The sequence below is a fragment of the Schistocerca gregaria genome, chromosome X (genome assembly GCF_023897955.1).
Source record: "Schistocerca gregaria isolate iqSchGreg1 chromosome X, iqSchGreg1.2, whole genome shotgun sequence".
NCBI classification, from domain to species: domain Eukaryota; kingdom Metazoa; phylum Arthropoda; class Insecta; order Orthoptera; family Acrididae; genus Schistocerca; species Schistocerca gregaria.
The window spans coordinates 779,604,367-779,621,777 of record NC_064931.1 but is presented as its reverse complement, the minus strand read 5'-3'; the positions used below and the strand labels follow the sequence as shown (position 1 = coordinate 779,621,777).

At 43.4% G+C, this 17,411-nt stretch overlaps 1 protein-coding gene across 3 annotated transcripts in view; it reads right to left on the bottom strand.

The window, feature by feature from the left end:
* LOC126299453 (kinesin-like protein KIF3B) overlaps positions 1-16,425 on the bottom strand; it is a 156,512-nt gene extending 140,087 nt beyond the window's left edge. The window contains exons 1-2 of one of the 3 annotated variants that reach the window (XM_049991368.1): positions 16,131-16,425; positions 13,506-13,554 (exon numbers count right to left, since the gene is read on the bottom strand). In XM_049991368.1, the coding sequence (XP_049847325.1) occupies positions 13,506-13,520 (15 nt within the window). In that variant the 5' untranslated portion in view covers positions 13,521-13,554; positions 16,131-16,425. Of the gene's footprint in view, positions 1-13,505; positions 13,555-15,986 lie in introns of all 3 variants that reach the window. The other 2 variants (XM_049991367.1, XM_049991369.1) reach the window with 2 other exon arrangements.
* Positions 16,426-17,411: the final 986 nt, after the last annotated feature.

Genomic DNA, 17,411 nt, shown 5'->3' with positions numbered 1-17,411 from the left:
TCCGACCTTCGTCGAGGATGTAGAGAATATATTATTATCACCAAATTTCAAATCGTGCAATGATCACCATTCAAAGATAAGGGAAATTAGAGCTCGTAGTGAGGTGTTCAGACAGTTGTTTTTCCCTCACGTGATCCGTGAGTGGAACAAGGAGGGGGGGATATGACTTTGGCGCAAATTGTGCCCTCCGCCACATACCGCTTGGTGGCTAGCGGAGTATATATGTAGATGTAGACACACTAGAGGAGGTATAGCAAAGGCAAAAGTCGTCAGCATATAAGGAGGGTGATACTGGGGACCTCACAGCTGCTGCTGGACAATTGATGGCTATGAGAAACAGAGGAACACTCAGTACAAAGTCCTGTGGGATCCAGTTCTCTTGGATATGGAGGGTGATGCACCAACTCAAAACCCGGAACATACAGGGTGACAGGAAGTTCTGGATTCAAATCAGGAGCAGATCCCAGGGACCGCAATCACCTAAGGCTGCAAGGATGTGGTGTCACAGCATGGTGTCACAAGCCTTTTGCAGATTGAAGAAGACAGCTATAAGGTGCTGAAATCAGGCAAAAGCTGTTTGTATGGCAGACTCCAGATAAAGCAGATCATCACTAGTGGAATGATCTTGGTGAAAACAACCCAGGGACAGAGCCAGAAGACCCCTAGACTCAAGGAGCCAACACAGCTGCTGGCTCACCATGCATTCAAGCAACTTACGAAGAACGTACGTGAGACTGACTGGGTAATAACTGTCCTCCTCCAGAGGGTGCTTACCCAATTTCAGCACTGGGACAATGATGCCTTCTTGCCATTGTGATGGAAAGTTGCAAGGATATAACGCTGAAAGTCTACCGATAGGTGCTTTATCATCTGATTGTGGATGCAGTCCAGCACTGGGACTGTATCAGAAAGTGGACTAGGACACTGACGAATTCCGTGTGGTGTGCAGTACAAGAAAGTGGCTTTTGCTCCACCTGCAGCTTTAGAACATGAAAAGGCTGGTGATAATTCTCAAATGCTTAGGCTCGAGCATAATGCAGAGCAAAATGTTCGGCAATGGTGTCTGGGTCAGTGCAGACAGTGCCTTTCCAGGTAAATGAGGTGCTCCATCGTTGGGCACTGCTTATGGCATTCGAGAGCCTGCCTGCAATCTGTGATTTCTGAAGACCATCAGGGCAATCTCTTCCGTCAGGATGGACCCGAGGAAAAGGGGATCACTAAATCAGCTGCTAAAGGGATGGTTGTAAGTGTACTCTGGACTGCCTCACTGACACCTCCACAAGGCAAGGAGCAAAGGGCAATAGCAGAGGCAAAAGAACACCTCTCAGCACTGCTGAGAGGCTGTCTTGGCAGGCATCCAGGGAAGTGACGCTGAGGGAGGGACAAGAAGATCGGGACGTGGTGATTACTACACAGGTCATTGTGTACTCTCTAGTGGATGGATGGAAGAAGACAAGGGCTGCAAATGGAAAGGTCAATGGCCGAGAAAGTTCCATGTGCCAACTGAAGTGTGTGGGTACCAGTATTCAAGAGGCAAAGATCAAGTTGTGCCACCAAGTTTTTGAGATCTTTACCGCAGCCAGCGATCATGGTTTTACCCCCACAAAGTATTATCCCTATTGAAATCACCCAAGAGGAAGAGTGGGGAAAGCTGATCCACCAATGCAAACAATATGTTCAGAGACACTTCACCACCATGAGGGAGGTAAACATTGCAAATGACAGTATCTTGAAATGCCCTTACCTAGACAGTCAAAACCTCCAAAGTTGTATTAAGAGGCACAAGTTCATTATATAGTGTGTCCAGAAAAAATGTGTGAACTCTGTCTGACATCCTGCCATAGGTAGTATGTTCTTATAATATCCCCAGCATTCATAAAGGGCTGGGGTATGTGTTGCTGACAACAAAGTCTTCTGAAGGGGAATGCAGAAGGCAGGGAAGTGTTTAAAAGATGATGTAGCTTGATCAGGTGGTGGAAAAAAAAACAGCTCAAATTCTACCAGACAATAATGTTATTGATGTACTGTGAGCCCACAAAGTGACCACAAATGCAGATTAGGCCTTAGTGTCACCTGCTGCCACTGGTTCAGTAGTTATGGCATCAATATACATAGGTTCTGGGTTCTGTTGTGCAGTGTGAACCAGTGTCTCAGGGGCTGCCAGACTCTCCACCTTGGGCACAGGTGTGGAACAGGGGGAATCTGGTGGCGCGGGGGCCTCCGGAATGTCCTCCTCCTTCGAAGGACTTTTTCTTGCCTTTCCTCCTCTTAGAGGATTTAAATGATGACGAGAGCTTCTCTGAATCAATTTCAGGTAAAGATTATGAGCGTGAAGTCTTGTGACCAGAAGCCAGCGGCTCCTTCAGTCACTTGTCTAGTTGTAGACTCGGAGAAACCTTAGAAGGAAGTATCTCAAGGGACCCCTTCCTGGAAAGAGAAGCTGGAGGGAGGTGGAGACCAATGTCCCTGGAGGGTGGGAAGCCATTGATCCCAAAGCAGATGTGGGAGAAGCAACAAGAGGGGAAGCCCCCAACTATGAGGAGGAGGCATGCATAGTTAAGTGGCCCTGAGGGCCAACTGTAGGAGGTGTAACAAGTGGGAGCACCAACACAAAAGGGGGCGACATTGTTGTAGCTGTATCATATGACGTCGTTGTACATGCTGGGTGCAACTGCTCATACTTCCTCTTGCCTCCTTGGCAGTGGGTCTGTCCAGAGTCTTTTATCTTCTTCTTCTCTCTCTGGAAAACTGTAATCTGGTGAGCAGGGAGAATGGTGGTTTCCACAGGTAATACAGATGGCACAAGGAGCATATGCATGCAGTACTCATCCACAATCTCTACAGATGGGGCTAGGGTGGCAACACAAAGACACATGGCCAAATTTCAAACACTTGAAGCACTGCATGGAAGGGGGATCATATGGTTTCACATCGCATCGGTATAGCATAAACTTGAACTTTTCAGACAATTAATTGCCCTCAAAGGCCAAGATGAAGACACTTATCAACCCTAATGTCCTTTTAACCCCTATGTACAAGGTGTACAACTTTGCTTCTGCCGTTTTTCCCCAACATTTGAGGCTTTAATGAAAGAAATTGGTTACACAGGTATCATTCAAAGTATTTGCCATCACTGGCCACTACTTTCTCCCATCTTTCGGGCAGTGTACGAACCCTGCATCGAAAAAATTGTTCATCTTTTGAATCAATCCAATCTGTAACTTCTTCATGAGATCAGAAGTGTTTGTCAGCCAGGCCATATGCCATTGATCTAAACAGGTGATAATCAGAGGAAGCAATGTCTGGAGAATACAGCAGGTGGGGTAGGACTTCCCATTTCAATGTTTCCAAGTACGTTTCGACATCTTTTTCTTTTGCAACGCGAGGTCGAGGGTTGTGGTGATGCAAAATCACTGCATCAACGGGCCTCTCGCTGTATTGTGGCCATTTGTCTTTTAATGCTCTGCTCAAATCCATTAATTTCATTCGGTAACTAGCACCTGTGATTGTTCCACTTGGTTTTAACACCTCCTACTACAGACGCTGAGCTGGTCCCACCAAATGCAGAGCAAGATCTTGGAGCCGTGACTATTTGGCTTGGCCGTCAACATGGAAGCATGGCTGGGATATCCTCATGATTTTTTGCATTTAGGGTTATCGTAACGAACCCATTTTTTGTTACCAGTCACAATGCATGTGATGCAGAGATCCCTTCCACTTTTGCCTCTGAAGCAACTGTTCACAAACACACAAATGCCGTTCAATGTCTTTTAGTTTCAGCTCGCACAGAGCCAAATTTCCTTCTTTCTGAATCATGCCCATAGCCTTGAGACGTTTTGAAATGGCTTGTTGTGTCACTCCCACTAATCTTGCCAATTCTTCTTGAGTTTGAAGCAAGTCTTCACTCAGCAATGTCTCAATACTGCGTCTTCGAAAACTCACTCTCTTCCACCACTATGCCAGTCTATGATGTTGAAACCATCGTTCTTGAACTGTTGAAACCACTCACGACATGTTCTTTCACTAACAGCATCCTTACCATATGTACTTGAGAGCATTCAATGAGACTCAGCAGCTGTTTTCTTCATACTGAAACAGAACAGTAACACCTCCCACAAATGATGAGAATTTGGCTCGTAAACTGACATTTTCAATCAAGAACAACTTTATCACACCTTGTACATGACTGACAAAGTGTACATCCCGTCACCCCAAGTTGGCGTGTAGCTCATCAGACTGTAAGAGCAGGCCTCAGTGTAAACCAATGCCCTGAACCAAATTTGACTGTTATGCAGAGTGACAGTCACTGATATGTCCCCCACCTTGTTACAAGTGAGCAGTGCCTGTGACTGGGCAGAGGATGCTGTTTCAATCAAACATGACCCACTGTTCATTTTGGTGATTGCTGAACCTTGCTCAAACTTTTCCTCCATAGTTCCTACAAAGAATAAAGACTATGTGGCCAAGAAGGAATTCTTATCAGCCCTTGCACTAACTCATCATTGGGGGAGGGGAATATTTTTCTGCTTGTTGCTTAGCCCTACATTCTTTCCAAGGCACAGCCAGGGAAGAGAAGGGAACATTTTAGGGTAATATTGCTCTGCATTAAAAGAGGACTGCCCTTTCATAAAGACTGCTGGGACCATGTGGCGACGAGTGGGAGGTAACTTCATCTGCTTCATTTGTCGCTCATCTGCCATAATGCCACCCACTCTGAACTGAGGCTCTCCCCATGAGTGTCACCCAGCCTCAGCAACAATCATCTGGCCAGTAATCTGTTGCTTGGAGTCCCCATGCTCCAGTAATGATGGGCACATACTCCTAAGCAACCACGGGGAGTTTTCAGCTCAGGCACCAACAGTGCAATCCTTGCATGGTCAGGGGGCTACCACCATGCAGGTATTTGATGATCACCCCCCCCCCCCCCCAAAAAAATGGGATGGCTTCAATGCTGAGATTTTGGTATATTACCTTATTAAAGGGAATAGAAGAGCACAAAGGTGAAGCACGTACTGCACTGGCAACCTTCCCTGCACAATCCACACTTCTGGCAGGTCAAACTCAACTATGAGACCATGTGTGCGGTTAAAGATAAGTTATAGAAAACGTCAGATGAGGAAAGCCACATCCCAATCATAAACCAGGTCCATGTAGATCTACATCAAGAAAACCATCTGATGGAAAGGAAGAGGGGGAAAGGGATAGAGGAAGTATAAGCTTGCAGCATGGGAAAGAAGCAATGCTGCAAAGGTTGCAGTCCAATGGTATCCAAGCACATACTCTCAAAAAAGTTGTGAGCCACCTGGGTGGGTGGGTGGCTCCTTTCAAGATCTGCTCCATATGGCAGGTAGAGCCAAATGAAACAGTGGTAGCTACTACAAAGGTCGTCATCCATTTCCCACTGAGCAGTGTTTACAAGGAAAGGTGAGCATGAGAGGTCAATGGCAGTAGAAAAACCTGTGGTGGTGCTGAACAGAGTGATGTGACCCACGTTCATCAATACATTGTTTTCAGTTTGTGTGAGATACTCAAGTATTCAACTCCTGGGGCAAGTGATGTTGTATGCGCATAGTGCACTGAGAGCATTAAAATCTACTAGAAGGAGACAGGAACAGCACATTTCAGCAAAACACTTTTTGAGGATCTCACCATTTGGCTCATTTGGCTGCAGGTACACACAGCACACTGTGATAGTATCATGGACCTTCAGCCTGACAGCCACTGCTTATACACTCCTGGAAATGGAAAAAAGAACACATTGACACCGGCGTGTCAGACCCACCATACTTGCTCCGGACACTGCGAGAGGGCTGTACAAGCAATGATCACACGCACGGCACAGCGGACACACCAGGAACCGCGGTGTTGGCCGTCGAATGGCGCTAGCTGCGCAGCATTTGTGCACCGCCGCCGTCAGTGGCAGCCAGTTTGCCGTGGCATACGGAGCTCCATCGCAGTCTTTAACACTGGTAGCATGACGCGACAGCGTGGACGTGAACCATATGTGCAGTTGACGGACTTTGAGCGAGGGCGTATAGTGGGCATGCGGGAGGCCGGGTGCACGTACCGCCGAATTGCTCAACACGTGGGGCGTGAGGTCTCCACAGTACATCGATGTTGTCGCCAGTGGTCGGCGGAAGGTGCACGTGCCCGTCGACCTGGGACCGGACCGCAGAGACGCACGGATGCACGCCAAGGCCGTAGGATCCTACGCAGTGCCGTAGGGGACCGCACCGCCACTTCCCACCAAATTAGGGACACTGTTGTTCCTGGGGTATCAGCGAGGACCATTCGCAACCGTCTCCATGAAGCTGTGCTACGGTCCCGCACACCGTTAGGCCGTCTTCCGATCACGCCCCAACATCGTGTAGCCCGCCTCCAGTGGTTTCGCGACAGGCGTGAATGGAGGGACGAATGGAGACGTGTCGTCTTCACCGATGAGAGTCGCTTCTCCCTTGGTGCCAATGATGGTCGTATGCGTGTTTGGCGCCATGCAGGTGAGCGCCACAATCAGGACTGCATACGACCGAGGCACACAGGGCCAACACCCGGCATCATGGTGTGGGGAGCGATGTCCTACACTGGCTGTACACCTCTGGTGATCGTCGAGGGGACACTGAATAGTGCACGGTACATCCAAACCGTCATCGAACCCATCGTTCTACCATTCCTAGACCGGCAAGGGAACTTGCTGTTCCAACAGGACAATGCACGTCCGCATGTATCCCGTGCCACCCAACGTGCTCTAGAAGGTGTAAGTCAACTACCCTGGCCAACAAGATCTCCGGATCTGTCCCCCATTGAGCATGTTTGGGACTGGATGAAGCGTCGTCTCACGCGGTCTGCACGTCCAGCACGAACGCTGGTCCAACTGAGGCGCCAGGTGGAAATGGCATGCAAGCCGTTCCACAGGATTACATCCAGCATCTCTACGATCGTCTCCATGGGAGAACAGCAGCCTGCATTGCTGCGAAAGGTGGATATATACTGTACTAGTGCATGCTCTGTTGCCTGTGTCTATGTGCCTGTGGTTCTGTCAGTGTGATCATGTGATGTATCTGACCCCAGGAATGTGTCAATAAAGTTTCCCCTTCCTGGGACAATGAATTCACGGTGTTCTTATTTCAATTTCCAGGAGTGTAGTATTGTGGTTATCGGCACAAGTGAGGAGTGGAATGTGTCCTTTAAGAACTCTCCTACACCATCTTTCCTGTGGAGGTCATAGCTTCCGAGTAGAGATGAGTCAGTATTTTTAAAATGAGTCTCTTGAAGTCGTATGCAGAAAAGTCTGTCCTGCATGAGAAATCTCAGTTCCTCCAAATGGAAGTCATCTTACTGTCATGGATTTAATTACCCCCATTTTTTGCTGCGATGGTGAGAGACAGGTAGACTGAGGGGGAATGAAGGGGTTGCCTGTGTCTGGTGATGAGGCATCTAACTTCATGATGTCCTCCTCATTAATCAGATGTCAGTATGGCACTTAGGACAGCTTTTGACCCCAACAGCTTGATAACTTCCCCACTCCTTTTCCCTTTGGGGAATGTTTTGCCTGTATATTGTGTTGTGGCTGTATGTGCTGCTATTTCTTCACGCTGTTTGCTTTCTACATCTCCATATTTATCCAAGTATAAGAGACCATTGTTATAAGGCGACCCCCACCCCCTATTTTTCAAGAGGCTTCCTAAGAAAAAATTATTTTTGACATACTCTGACTAATCAAAATTACTAACTGTTTTATTAATACACAGAGTATCTGCCTAAAAAGTTATTATACCTTTTCCAAATGTATGCAGTTTATTGGTTGCATAGATTTTCACAAAACAATCTTTCTTTCTTTCTTTGTTTGAGCCTTGTCCCGTAGTTCCGCAGGGCCGACCATGGTTAATCGGACATGGCATGGTAAGTGTAAGGGGTGGCCGGATGCCCTTCCTGCCGCCATACCCCCCCCCCCCCCCCCCGGAAAGGAATTAGTGTACCCCAGCTGTCTGTGTCTAATGTAAGCCATGGATTAGTGCAAATGTCTGCGAGTCGTGTAACTGAGGCGGAACGAGGAGACCAGCCTGGCATTCACCTTGGGGTATGTGGAAAACCGCCTAAAAACCACATCTAGGATGGACGGCACACCGGCCCGTCGTCGTTAATCCGCCGGGCGTATTCGATCCGGGGCGGGCGCGCCTATCCGAGTCCAGGAGAGTTAGCGCTCTCGGCTACCCTGGCGGGTTAGATTTTCATAAAACAATGAGAAATAAAACAAAGAAAATGGTTCGCAGTAATTTGCGGACCGTTTTCTTTTCTACATTTTTGCTTACTAACCCTGTCGCCTGTAGTGTCACTGTTTTTAATAATAATAATAATAATAATAATAATAATAACGGCACAGCTGTGAAAAATTTCTTCGTTCCCGCAAATATTTGGCTGTTACTTCCGAATATGTTGCAATTTCTGAGGTGGTTGTTACCGTGGGACCTGAAAAAACAGCTGTTTCTATCCGAATACATGTCGGATTTGTTTCTATACTGAGTTAAGAACGTTGCCGGGTCGCCTGCTGCCATACGCATAGTCCGCCCGCCGCTCTCTCACTGGCTGCGTACAACTAACAGCTGCCACACCCTCTTTTGTTCCCGACATATGTCACGGTGAGCGCCAACAACACTGTAGCACGAAACTAACAAGTACGTCACTGGCCCCTAGCTAGACTTTTACCGTCTCCAACAGAAGTGAATACTGTTGTTGAGTATTAGCACAACTTTAAGTCACTTCAATTCCGACGACAAATGGATTCAGATAAACTTCAGTTTACACATAGCAGATGTTGCTAAAATGTCAAAGTACACGGTAAACATTCCCGTAGTTGGCAACATGAGGTTAATTTGTTGACAGCTCATTAATCCCCTCGCCGTACTCGTCTAGTTCTCAGCGAAGTTCGTATCACTGTTCCCCATCCGACCTTTCCGCAGTGCCATGCTTGAACGACGACGAAACACTGACTACAATATCTTCTACTGTGCAAGTCATCTGTAACATGTGCAACTAATACATAAATAAAACACCGCAATCACGATTCTGTCCGATTCTCGAATTTTTGCTCGACCCGTGATCTACTGACGTCTGTTGGTACTATCTCCACGAACGCTGTAATTTATTCTTTCAACAATTACAATCATTTTAATATGAATGATTTAATTTGTTAGACATTTCATTCTGGGTTAATTTTCCTTCTTGTTTCATTTGAATGTCACCACCACGATCTAAAGCTGATTAAAACCTGGTTACGTTTTTATCCAGTATTGTAGTACGTGAACGACGACCTAACTTCTCGTTTTCAACCCACGTAGTACATCATTACGGTCTCTCGTAATCAAATAATATACAGGTCCGGATTCAGACTCAATGTTTTCTGAAGGACAACATTTCCCCTCTGAAATGTTTCCTTTACTTAAAAAGCAGTGTTCATGTTTGTACGCGGTATCCATGGGAAATGTATGAGACTTTCACTGCAAACCTGTTCAAATACAACTTCTTGTATGATGGTAGAATTTAGAGCTAGGTGTTTCGCAAAATTGTCAAATTTTAAGTTAAGCAATACGTTGCCGTAAGTGACTATGTAGTTCATGGTTTCTCGCGTATCCCTTGCACTGGCGCTACGTGAGTCAAATGTCCGAGATTGTTCGAGCAACGTTGATACTGTATTGCGCGCTCCGGCCTATGGGGAAATCTTGAACCTGTTCGAACGTGATTATAGTCAGTCCAGCACTGCCCTTACGAATCCTTCAAAATACATCTGCACGTGACCTCACTATCTAAAACATCTGTTAATGAATGATGACCCCTATGTACTCTATCCAACGTAAAAAATATTCGTCTTTTAATCACGTAAATAAAGTACACGCATACTCCGCAAGCCCCCGTACCGTGCATGACGGAGTGTACTCTGTACCACCAACAGTCATTTTATTTCCTGCTCCACTCGCAAGGAAAAAAAATGACTATGTATATGCCGCTACACGAGCCCTAATTTATCTTCATGGTCCTTAGGTGAAATGTGCGGTGGCTGCCTTAGGTACAGGTTCTGCTAGTGGGTATTGTTTCAGGACGCCGTTTACATCAACGCGTCTACCTTCGCACCTGGTTTCTTCACCAAGGAAGCATAGGAATGTGGCAAAGACAGGGGTTTTGTCGCCTTATATTCACTTAAGGCTTCCGCACAGGGATCCGCTTTGTCATTTTTATTTCCTGAATTTTAACGTTCCTCAGCAAAAACTGGACAGTCTCGACTCCAGATGGAGTGACTCACAGAGCAGGTGATACATATTGATGCACATAGGCAGTAAGTGCCAGATTCATGTACTGACTTTCCACATTTTCTGCAAGTCGCTTCACCTCCTCAACTTCACACTGTGTGGCCAAATCATTGGCATTTGTAACACTAAATAGTGTTAGGTATGTAAGGTCTAACCCAAGTCAGAGGAATCCTACCATGATGTGTTCAGGTAGTGTTGGAGAACTGAAGGTCTCAAATAAAGGTGGCAGTCTTCCAATCTCTCCATTATTTCTCCCTGACCTTTGTTCCACACTGACTAACCCCCATGACACCCATTCTTGTTTCAGTTCCAAGACATCTATGTCCATAATATCACGGCACCTGAGTGCATCCTTGCTTGAGTTGCAGAGTTGTGCACCTCAACAACTATGTGACAGTCACCCAGATTTTTTTTTTTTTTTTTACTTCCTTAGAAGTTCCATTTGTTTTGACCAGTTAGTTTCATCCAACGAGGAATCATTTCACAATCGGTTGACAGATTTTATGGTATCAGCAAGCCCTTCTAAACCTTTATAAACATAAAAGGGAATACTTTTCAAACAACCCCTCTCCCTCCTCTTTATCACTACAAACACATTCCGATTTATAAATTTGTGACACCAGTTACTAAACAAATTCACAGTATCAGGAGGACTAACCTCCTTTAGTCTCGTGCGAATACTCCCAGGCAGTACACATATTGCATTGGGAGGGCTTTAGTTTTGTTGATTTGCAATGGTGTTACGGTGAGCAGTTATAGATACGAACATGTCCAGACAAAGCGACTGCTTGCTTGGGAAGCCTTTACAACCGAGGCACGGCACGTTCCTCAGAGTTGCCTGATAATGGCTGTTCTGTCTCAACAGCCATGTGTCACATTAGTGAGTAGCACACCTTGAGATTGAAAGTTTTTCATATATGTTTTTATCATCTTTGTGATCTATTCAGTTAAGCTTAGATCACTGTTCCCTGTGACACACAATATTTCAACGTCGTACCACATGGTGGTTGCTAAAGCATGCCCAGAGCTTACAGTTTACAGAGGACTGGTGGTACTCACCAACCCCAACTGAGGAAACACAGTTTTTCCAAACCCTACCCAGCAAGCAAATGAACACCACTCCAAGAGGCTCGCCATTAACAATGACCCAAGGGACATACATAGTTTTATTGAATATAACATGGATGTGATGATCATTACCCCTCCCCTATCAATGACAACTGATTTCAAACCTAACAGAACTTACTGCCATTAGTGTATTCAAGTTCATCTCAATCAGTTTGCATGTGAACAATATGAACTGCATACAATATACTTTTGGAATTGGGTAAATCAGAAAAGCCATTGCTCACAGCAGCATATAAAGCTGCATGTCTTCAATGGGGCAAACAACATAGAAATCTGAAAATATCTTCAAATGATGCAGCATAGCTGTGGACACACGTATCTTCCAAGATAACAGCCACATTCAAAGGGCTTCATTCATATGGTTCTGGCCTGAAGAACGCTCAAGCAACCTACCACAGCTTGATTTGCCCAATACATCACCTGTTCCTAACACCATAGAAAACATATGGGACAATTTGGAACAACATGTGAAATGTAGAAATCAACATCCCTGCAATTTGAAAGCTTCACCTAGATATGGCGTATCAGTACCTACGGAAATTTGTGGATGCCCTTTCTTGCAAAACTGAGGCTATAACTGAGTGTTACACAGCATTAGTGTGGTGTTTTCTGAGTAGGACTAATTTCGTTGTCCTCTTTTGTCCTGTAGACTTGTAATGCCAAAAACAATAGTTCCCTCAACTGGTAATGAAAGCATCACAATCCCAGTAGAGATGCACCTATAGATGCACAGGTAAGTGAAATTTTCACTTGTAATAATGACTGGTCCACAGTAAGTGGGCAATCATTTGACTCAGAAATTAATACAGAACCTTTAATTCTTCAGTTATTCATTAATAACAATAGATGAGAAAAATGAAACACATGAAACTTGGTATTCAAAATTCTCAACACTTAATTCAGATATGTAGGGTGCTGTGCTGTAGGGTGATTGATGTGGTTGAAAATGAACACACTTTGTATGCACCGATCACAGTGTAAATGCTTTTATTGTTCAAATATGACTGGTTTCAACAGTCTTACGATATCATCTGATCTTAAGGAACTTGTTATAAAATTGCCATGTTATATTACATGAAGCCAAACCAAAGAGCACTCCCCACCTATACGTATGTCTTGATAAAAATTCAGTTGATAAACTGCGCACGGACAATAAAATCCTCTGTCATCCATGCATGTTTGTGACGAACATGATTCTCACAGTCTTGCCCCTCAGCATACATTTTATCATCTGCGTGTATTTTATTATCTACAGAATTTTTACCAAGACATATATAATGGGGAGTGGCTTTTATGTCTGACTTCATATAATGTAACATTGTAATTTTATAACAAGTTTCATAAAATCGGATGATGGCAACTTAAGACAGTTGAAACCAGTCATCTTGGAACAATACAAGGGTCTACACTGATCAAAGTGTATGAAATTTGTTCATTTTCAACTTAAACTGGAACACAGCTTCTCTGGTATACAACATCTAGCCCTACAGGTATTGTCTAAATTACAGTGGTTTCACTGATATTTTATTTCTATCAGCTGCACTCTCAGCAAAACTAGCTCATCGCAAGCCAAAATTAAACAAACAACTACTTCCAAGCAGATCAAAACCGTATGCCAGACCAAGACTTGAACTCGAGACCTTTGCCTCTCGCGGGCAAGTGCTCTACCAACTGAGCTATCCAAGCACAACTCACGACCCAGCCTAGCTTTACTTCCACCAGTATGTCTCCTACCTTCCAAACTTCACAGAAGTTCTCCGGTGAAAGCTGTAGGCCTGGCAATCCTGGAAGAAAGGATACATTGGAGACATGGTTTAGCTATGCCCACGCAGTTTTGATCTGCCAAGAAGTTTCATACCAGCACACATTGCACTGCAAAATGAAAATTTCATTCTACTTCCAGACGCTGAAAACGTGATCCTCTTCAAATGATTTATCTAGAACTCTACTCACTCCAATATTAAATAAATATTGCAACAATAAATGAGGCCATGCAACAAATGAAAGAAGCAATACCCTTACAAAAGAATAACAAAACTATTCATTATGTGCCACCTGCATTAACTTTTCACTTACTGTGTATTTCTCCATATTTATTATATACTGATGGGGCACAACCGCTCATCTGAAATTCAGAAAATTCCAATTAAATAGAACTACACCTGTTACACCAAAAATATAAATGAACACTACAGTTAAACAATGAATGATTGCCAAATATATTTGTATCACTTTGGCACTGCGCATGATGAAAAATTAAGAAGAATGAAATCAAATGTCCTGCAAAAAGGCCAATACTTATATGGAGAACACATTCACTCCTACATTAAGCAAAAAATTCACTTTGCTCAGAAATACTGAGCAATACGTGTCATGCACATCAGGACAAGTGTATCTAGCCCATTATGACAGTACAACAGATGATCTTGTGGATAACATGGGAATCTACACGAGGTGGATATTTCTGTCATCACATAAGACTAGAAAATTGTAGCAAAATGCAGGAAGTTCTGAAGATGATTGGTATTTGGTGCATACAGAGGCAGCAAGTTTCAACATAAACAAACAGTTATGAATAGCCATTATTGTTCACTCATAAAATTTGCAGTCAGTCACTAGAAACAGTAACAACTGCACAAACTACAACAAGGGCAAAGAAAAATAGAATGATTGCATAAAACTACTTGTAGGAAAAGCAGATGCCCAACTGTGCTCTGTTGGAAAACTGAAAGAATCAAGTAGGTTACAAATTTGTCACCTGACCGATTCTGGACTGTTGCTTCTCAGTATGAGACCCATATTATACAAGATAAATAAAGAATCTGACAAAGAGCTTTTTTTATTAGAAAGAATGGGAGCACAAGTTGAAGCAGTATTGAAAGCTTCTGTTAACCCAAAATTCTCATCCACCTCAATGGCAGATGCTAAAAGAAAGGTGCTGTGTTTTGCCAACAGGCTTAGTGTTAAAATTCAGGGTGTGAAATCCAGTAAGTGTTAGGCAATATATTAGTTCTTACTGCAGACATCTGAGAACCTGGCCATGATGGTTAAGTCAGACTCATGTTAGGGTTTAGTGCTAACTGTTTTTCATGCTCTCTTTTCATAAAAGTAACAGGAAAGGAAAGGAGAAAGAGGTATGGAGTGCAGGAGCAGGAAGTAACAGTGGAACCCATAATACCTGAATATGGCTTGTGGAATACAGGTGCTACAACTTGTGAACAAGAACATAACTGTAACCACAACAGAGATATGTTTAACAATCAGAAAAACGTCACATTTGTAAAAACACAAAATTACTGATGTGTGCCACAATGCCAATATTCATTTCTTAACAGCAACTCTCATTTCTTTATAAAGAAATACTTACGTAGCTGCTGCAGAGAAAAGCCACTGCAACTAATTTATTAAATTTATCATGTTTTCCAGTTTTGTTCCTATGATCACTTGTGTGTTCCTGTCATGCTGTAAAGCACAGATGTATCTGTATCTTCTGACAAGATTTTGAAGCCCACTCTTATGTAAGGATTCATTACAGTGAAAGAAATTGGCAACTGGATCTTTGTAATGAGTGACACTGGTAATTTGAACAGGTTGGCTTTTTCCTTGCTAGTGTCATCTTTGCTAACAAATAAAAAGCTATTAAATTGTCCTACATGAGTATCTACGATTTCCACAACGTAGAGTCGTTCCCACTGACATGATAAAATTACAAGTGGCATTTCAGAACCATGCTATGTTTGACCTAAAAGTGATTGAAGGGTACAACTAAAATCTGGGCAGACATACAGGGATATGATGCCTGCTCATCTATAATGTAAGTCATAATTTCACTCAATGATGATTCCATCTTAACATTTGATGAAGCAAACTAAAAATCCCCCCTCCTCCGGCAATTCAGTTTAGTTTTGTATTATTTTCAAAGAAATGATGTTAAAGAGCGACAACAGTGTTCAACAATGGAGTAAAAATGGGCAATTGCATCAAACTTTCTATGAAAGGTAACGTCTGCAACTCTGTAGTTAGACACTGGTGATGACAATCAACCATACTTTTCACATAGGAAAAAGTTCGTGTACGTAACCAGGTCTGGCGGAGAACCTGTAACTACAATGAACCAGCCTTGTCTCTGACGGTCGGTTTACATCTATGGGTCGCCAGGTTTCCCAGAATGATTATACAGATCCATTCCTCGTTTCTAATTCGAACGTACAATTTATCAAGACCATATACGGCAGGCAGTGAACAAATTTGGTCTTTCTATGTTACAGGCGGCTGCCTCTTATTAGATATGCAATGAGCACAGCTGACATTCAACGGCAAAAAGTATCAAATGCCACATTCGCGTGGGGGGAATATTTACTCGAGACATTTCGAGGTATCACCAAATCAGTTGGTGCAAGATATAAAAGAATACTCAAGTGACGCGCCGAAAATGAGTTTTTAACAAATATGTCACACAAAAAAGCCAAAATGGCTCTATTTCTATGATCTCTCATAATAAAAACGCAATCAGTTATAGGGCATAAGAGTCTGAAGAGAGCTTATAAGGATACTCACACTACAGTAGCAATAAATAAGCGATACTGCCTACAATGCGATGAAATTTGTAATGACGCTTAGCAGTCGACTTCTTGAATGTTAAATTACAATGTACAAAGAAGGTCCATGTACACTCATTGAACGTCAGTAAAACGCACATACCCATTTGAACGGTGTCTCAACCCCGACGTTTTCTTCACATGCCTTTCCGACTTTTTGCAAAAATATTCATCTCCTAACACACTCAGTTTTCCTTCGTTAAACTTTCTGTCAATAACCAAACAGACACCAAAGACTTCCGAATCGGATCTGCAGAGATAACACACCGAGTGGTTTCTTTTAATATAAAGTTAATCAATTACCTATTTATTAGGGATTATTATATTAATAATATGTCCAGGTGCGATTAGATCACTAGGGCTCGTTGTGCAGGGTAAGCAATTTAGAAATTTGTCATGATGTGACCTTTCCTAGCCCAATGGACTAGCCGGCTATTACGACGTAGTCTCTGGTAAGGACCATCCACACGCAACGATGTATGTACGCAGATATTTGCGCAAATGTCTGTGCATGCAGTAGATGGCTGCAGATGTGCTGTGTAGACACGACCCAAGCCGTAGCCTACGGGATATAAAGCCTGCGACAACTAACAGGTAGACCGTGTGACGTCACGAAGTCCCTTAGGATTCCAGTGCAGGATTCATGCGTTCAGTAAGCATTTAGCAACAGTCTGAGCTTTCCTTGAATTGTTTTGAGACTTGCGTATCTTCATATTAGGAAGCAGGCCACAAACTGATGGAAATAATACGTAAGTAGCTACAAACACTCATTACTTAATCAGGAGTAGTATGTTTTTCTTGCTGCTGGAAAAGATATATCGGTCTAGTACCTGCTGTGCCATAGCACCACAACAAGATATTTACAAACAAACAGGAGAAAATGTTCGGCTCAACTACACAAGAACACGTTTGGTATATAAAAACAGACCTGTCACAGCTACAGAATAGCCAAATACTATAATGACATTATGTACTAATTTAGTCCTGTGACAGGTTTTGGTTGGCAGCCTAGGACACAGCCAACATAAAATAAAAGGAAAATAAAATTAAAAAACCCACTGATGATGCCACAACTGTCGTGAAACATGTTTAGGTGATAAAACATAACAATAATTCATGTACTTGCAAAAAATTCATAATTATTTTTCTGCAAGCACAAGAACTGAGCTCAAAATTCCAGTATGACAGTTTCAACATCTTCCTTTAAAAGAGCTGCAGATATCCGAACTAAGTAGTTGCAAGCTATCCATCGTGCAAATTTTATACCTTGGAAGAATTCTGTACTTTATGCTGTGCCTTGCGCCCAGAAGCACTTAGATGTTTTTGTGCTAACAGTTAGTTGGACAGTTCTCAAGTTAACACCAGACGTTCCTCCTTCTTTCTT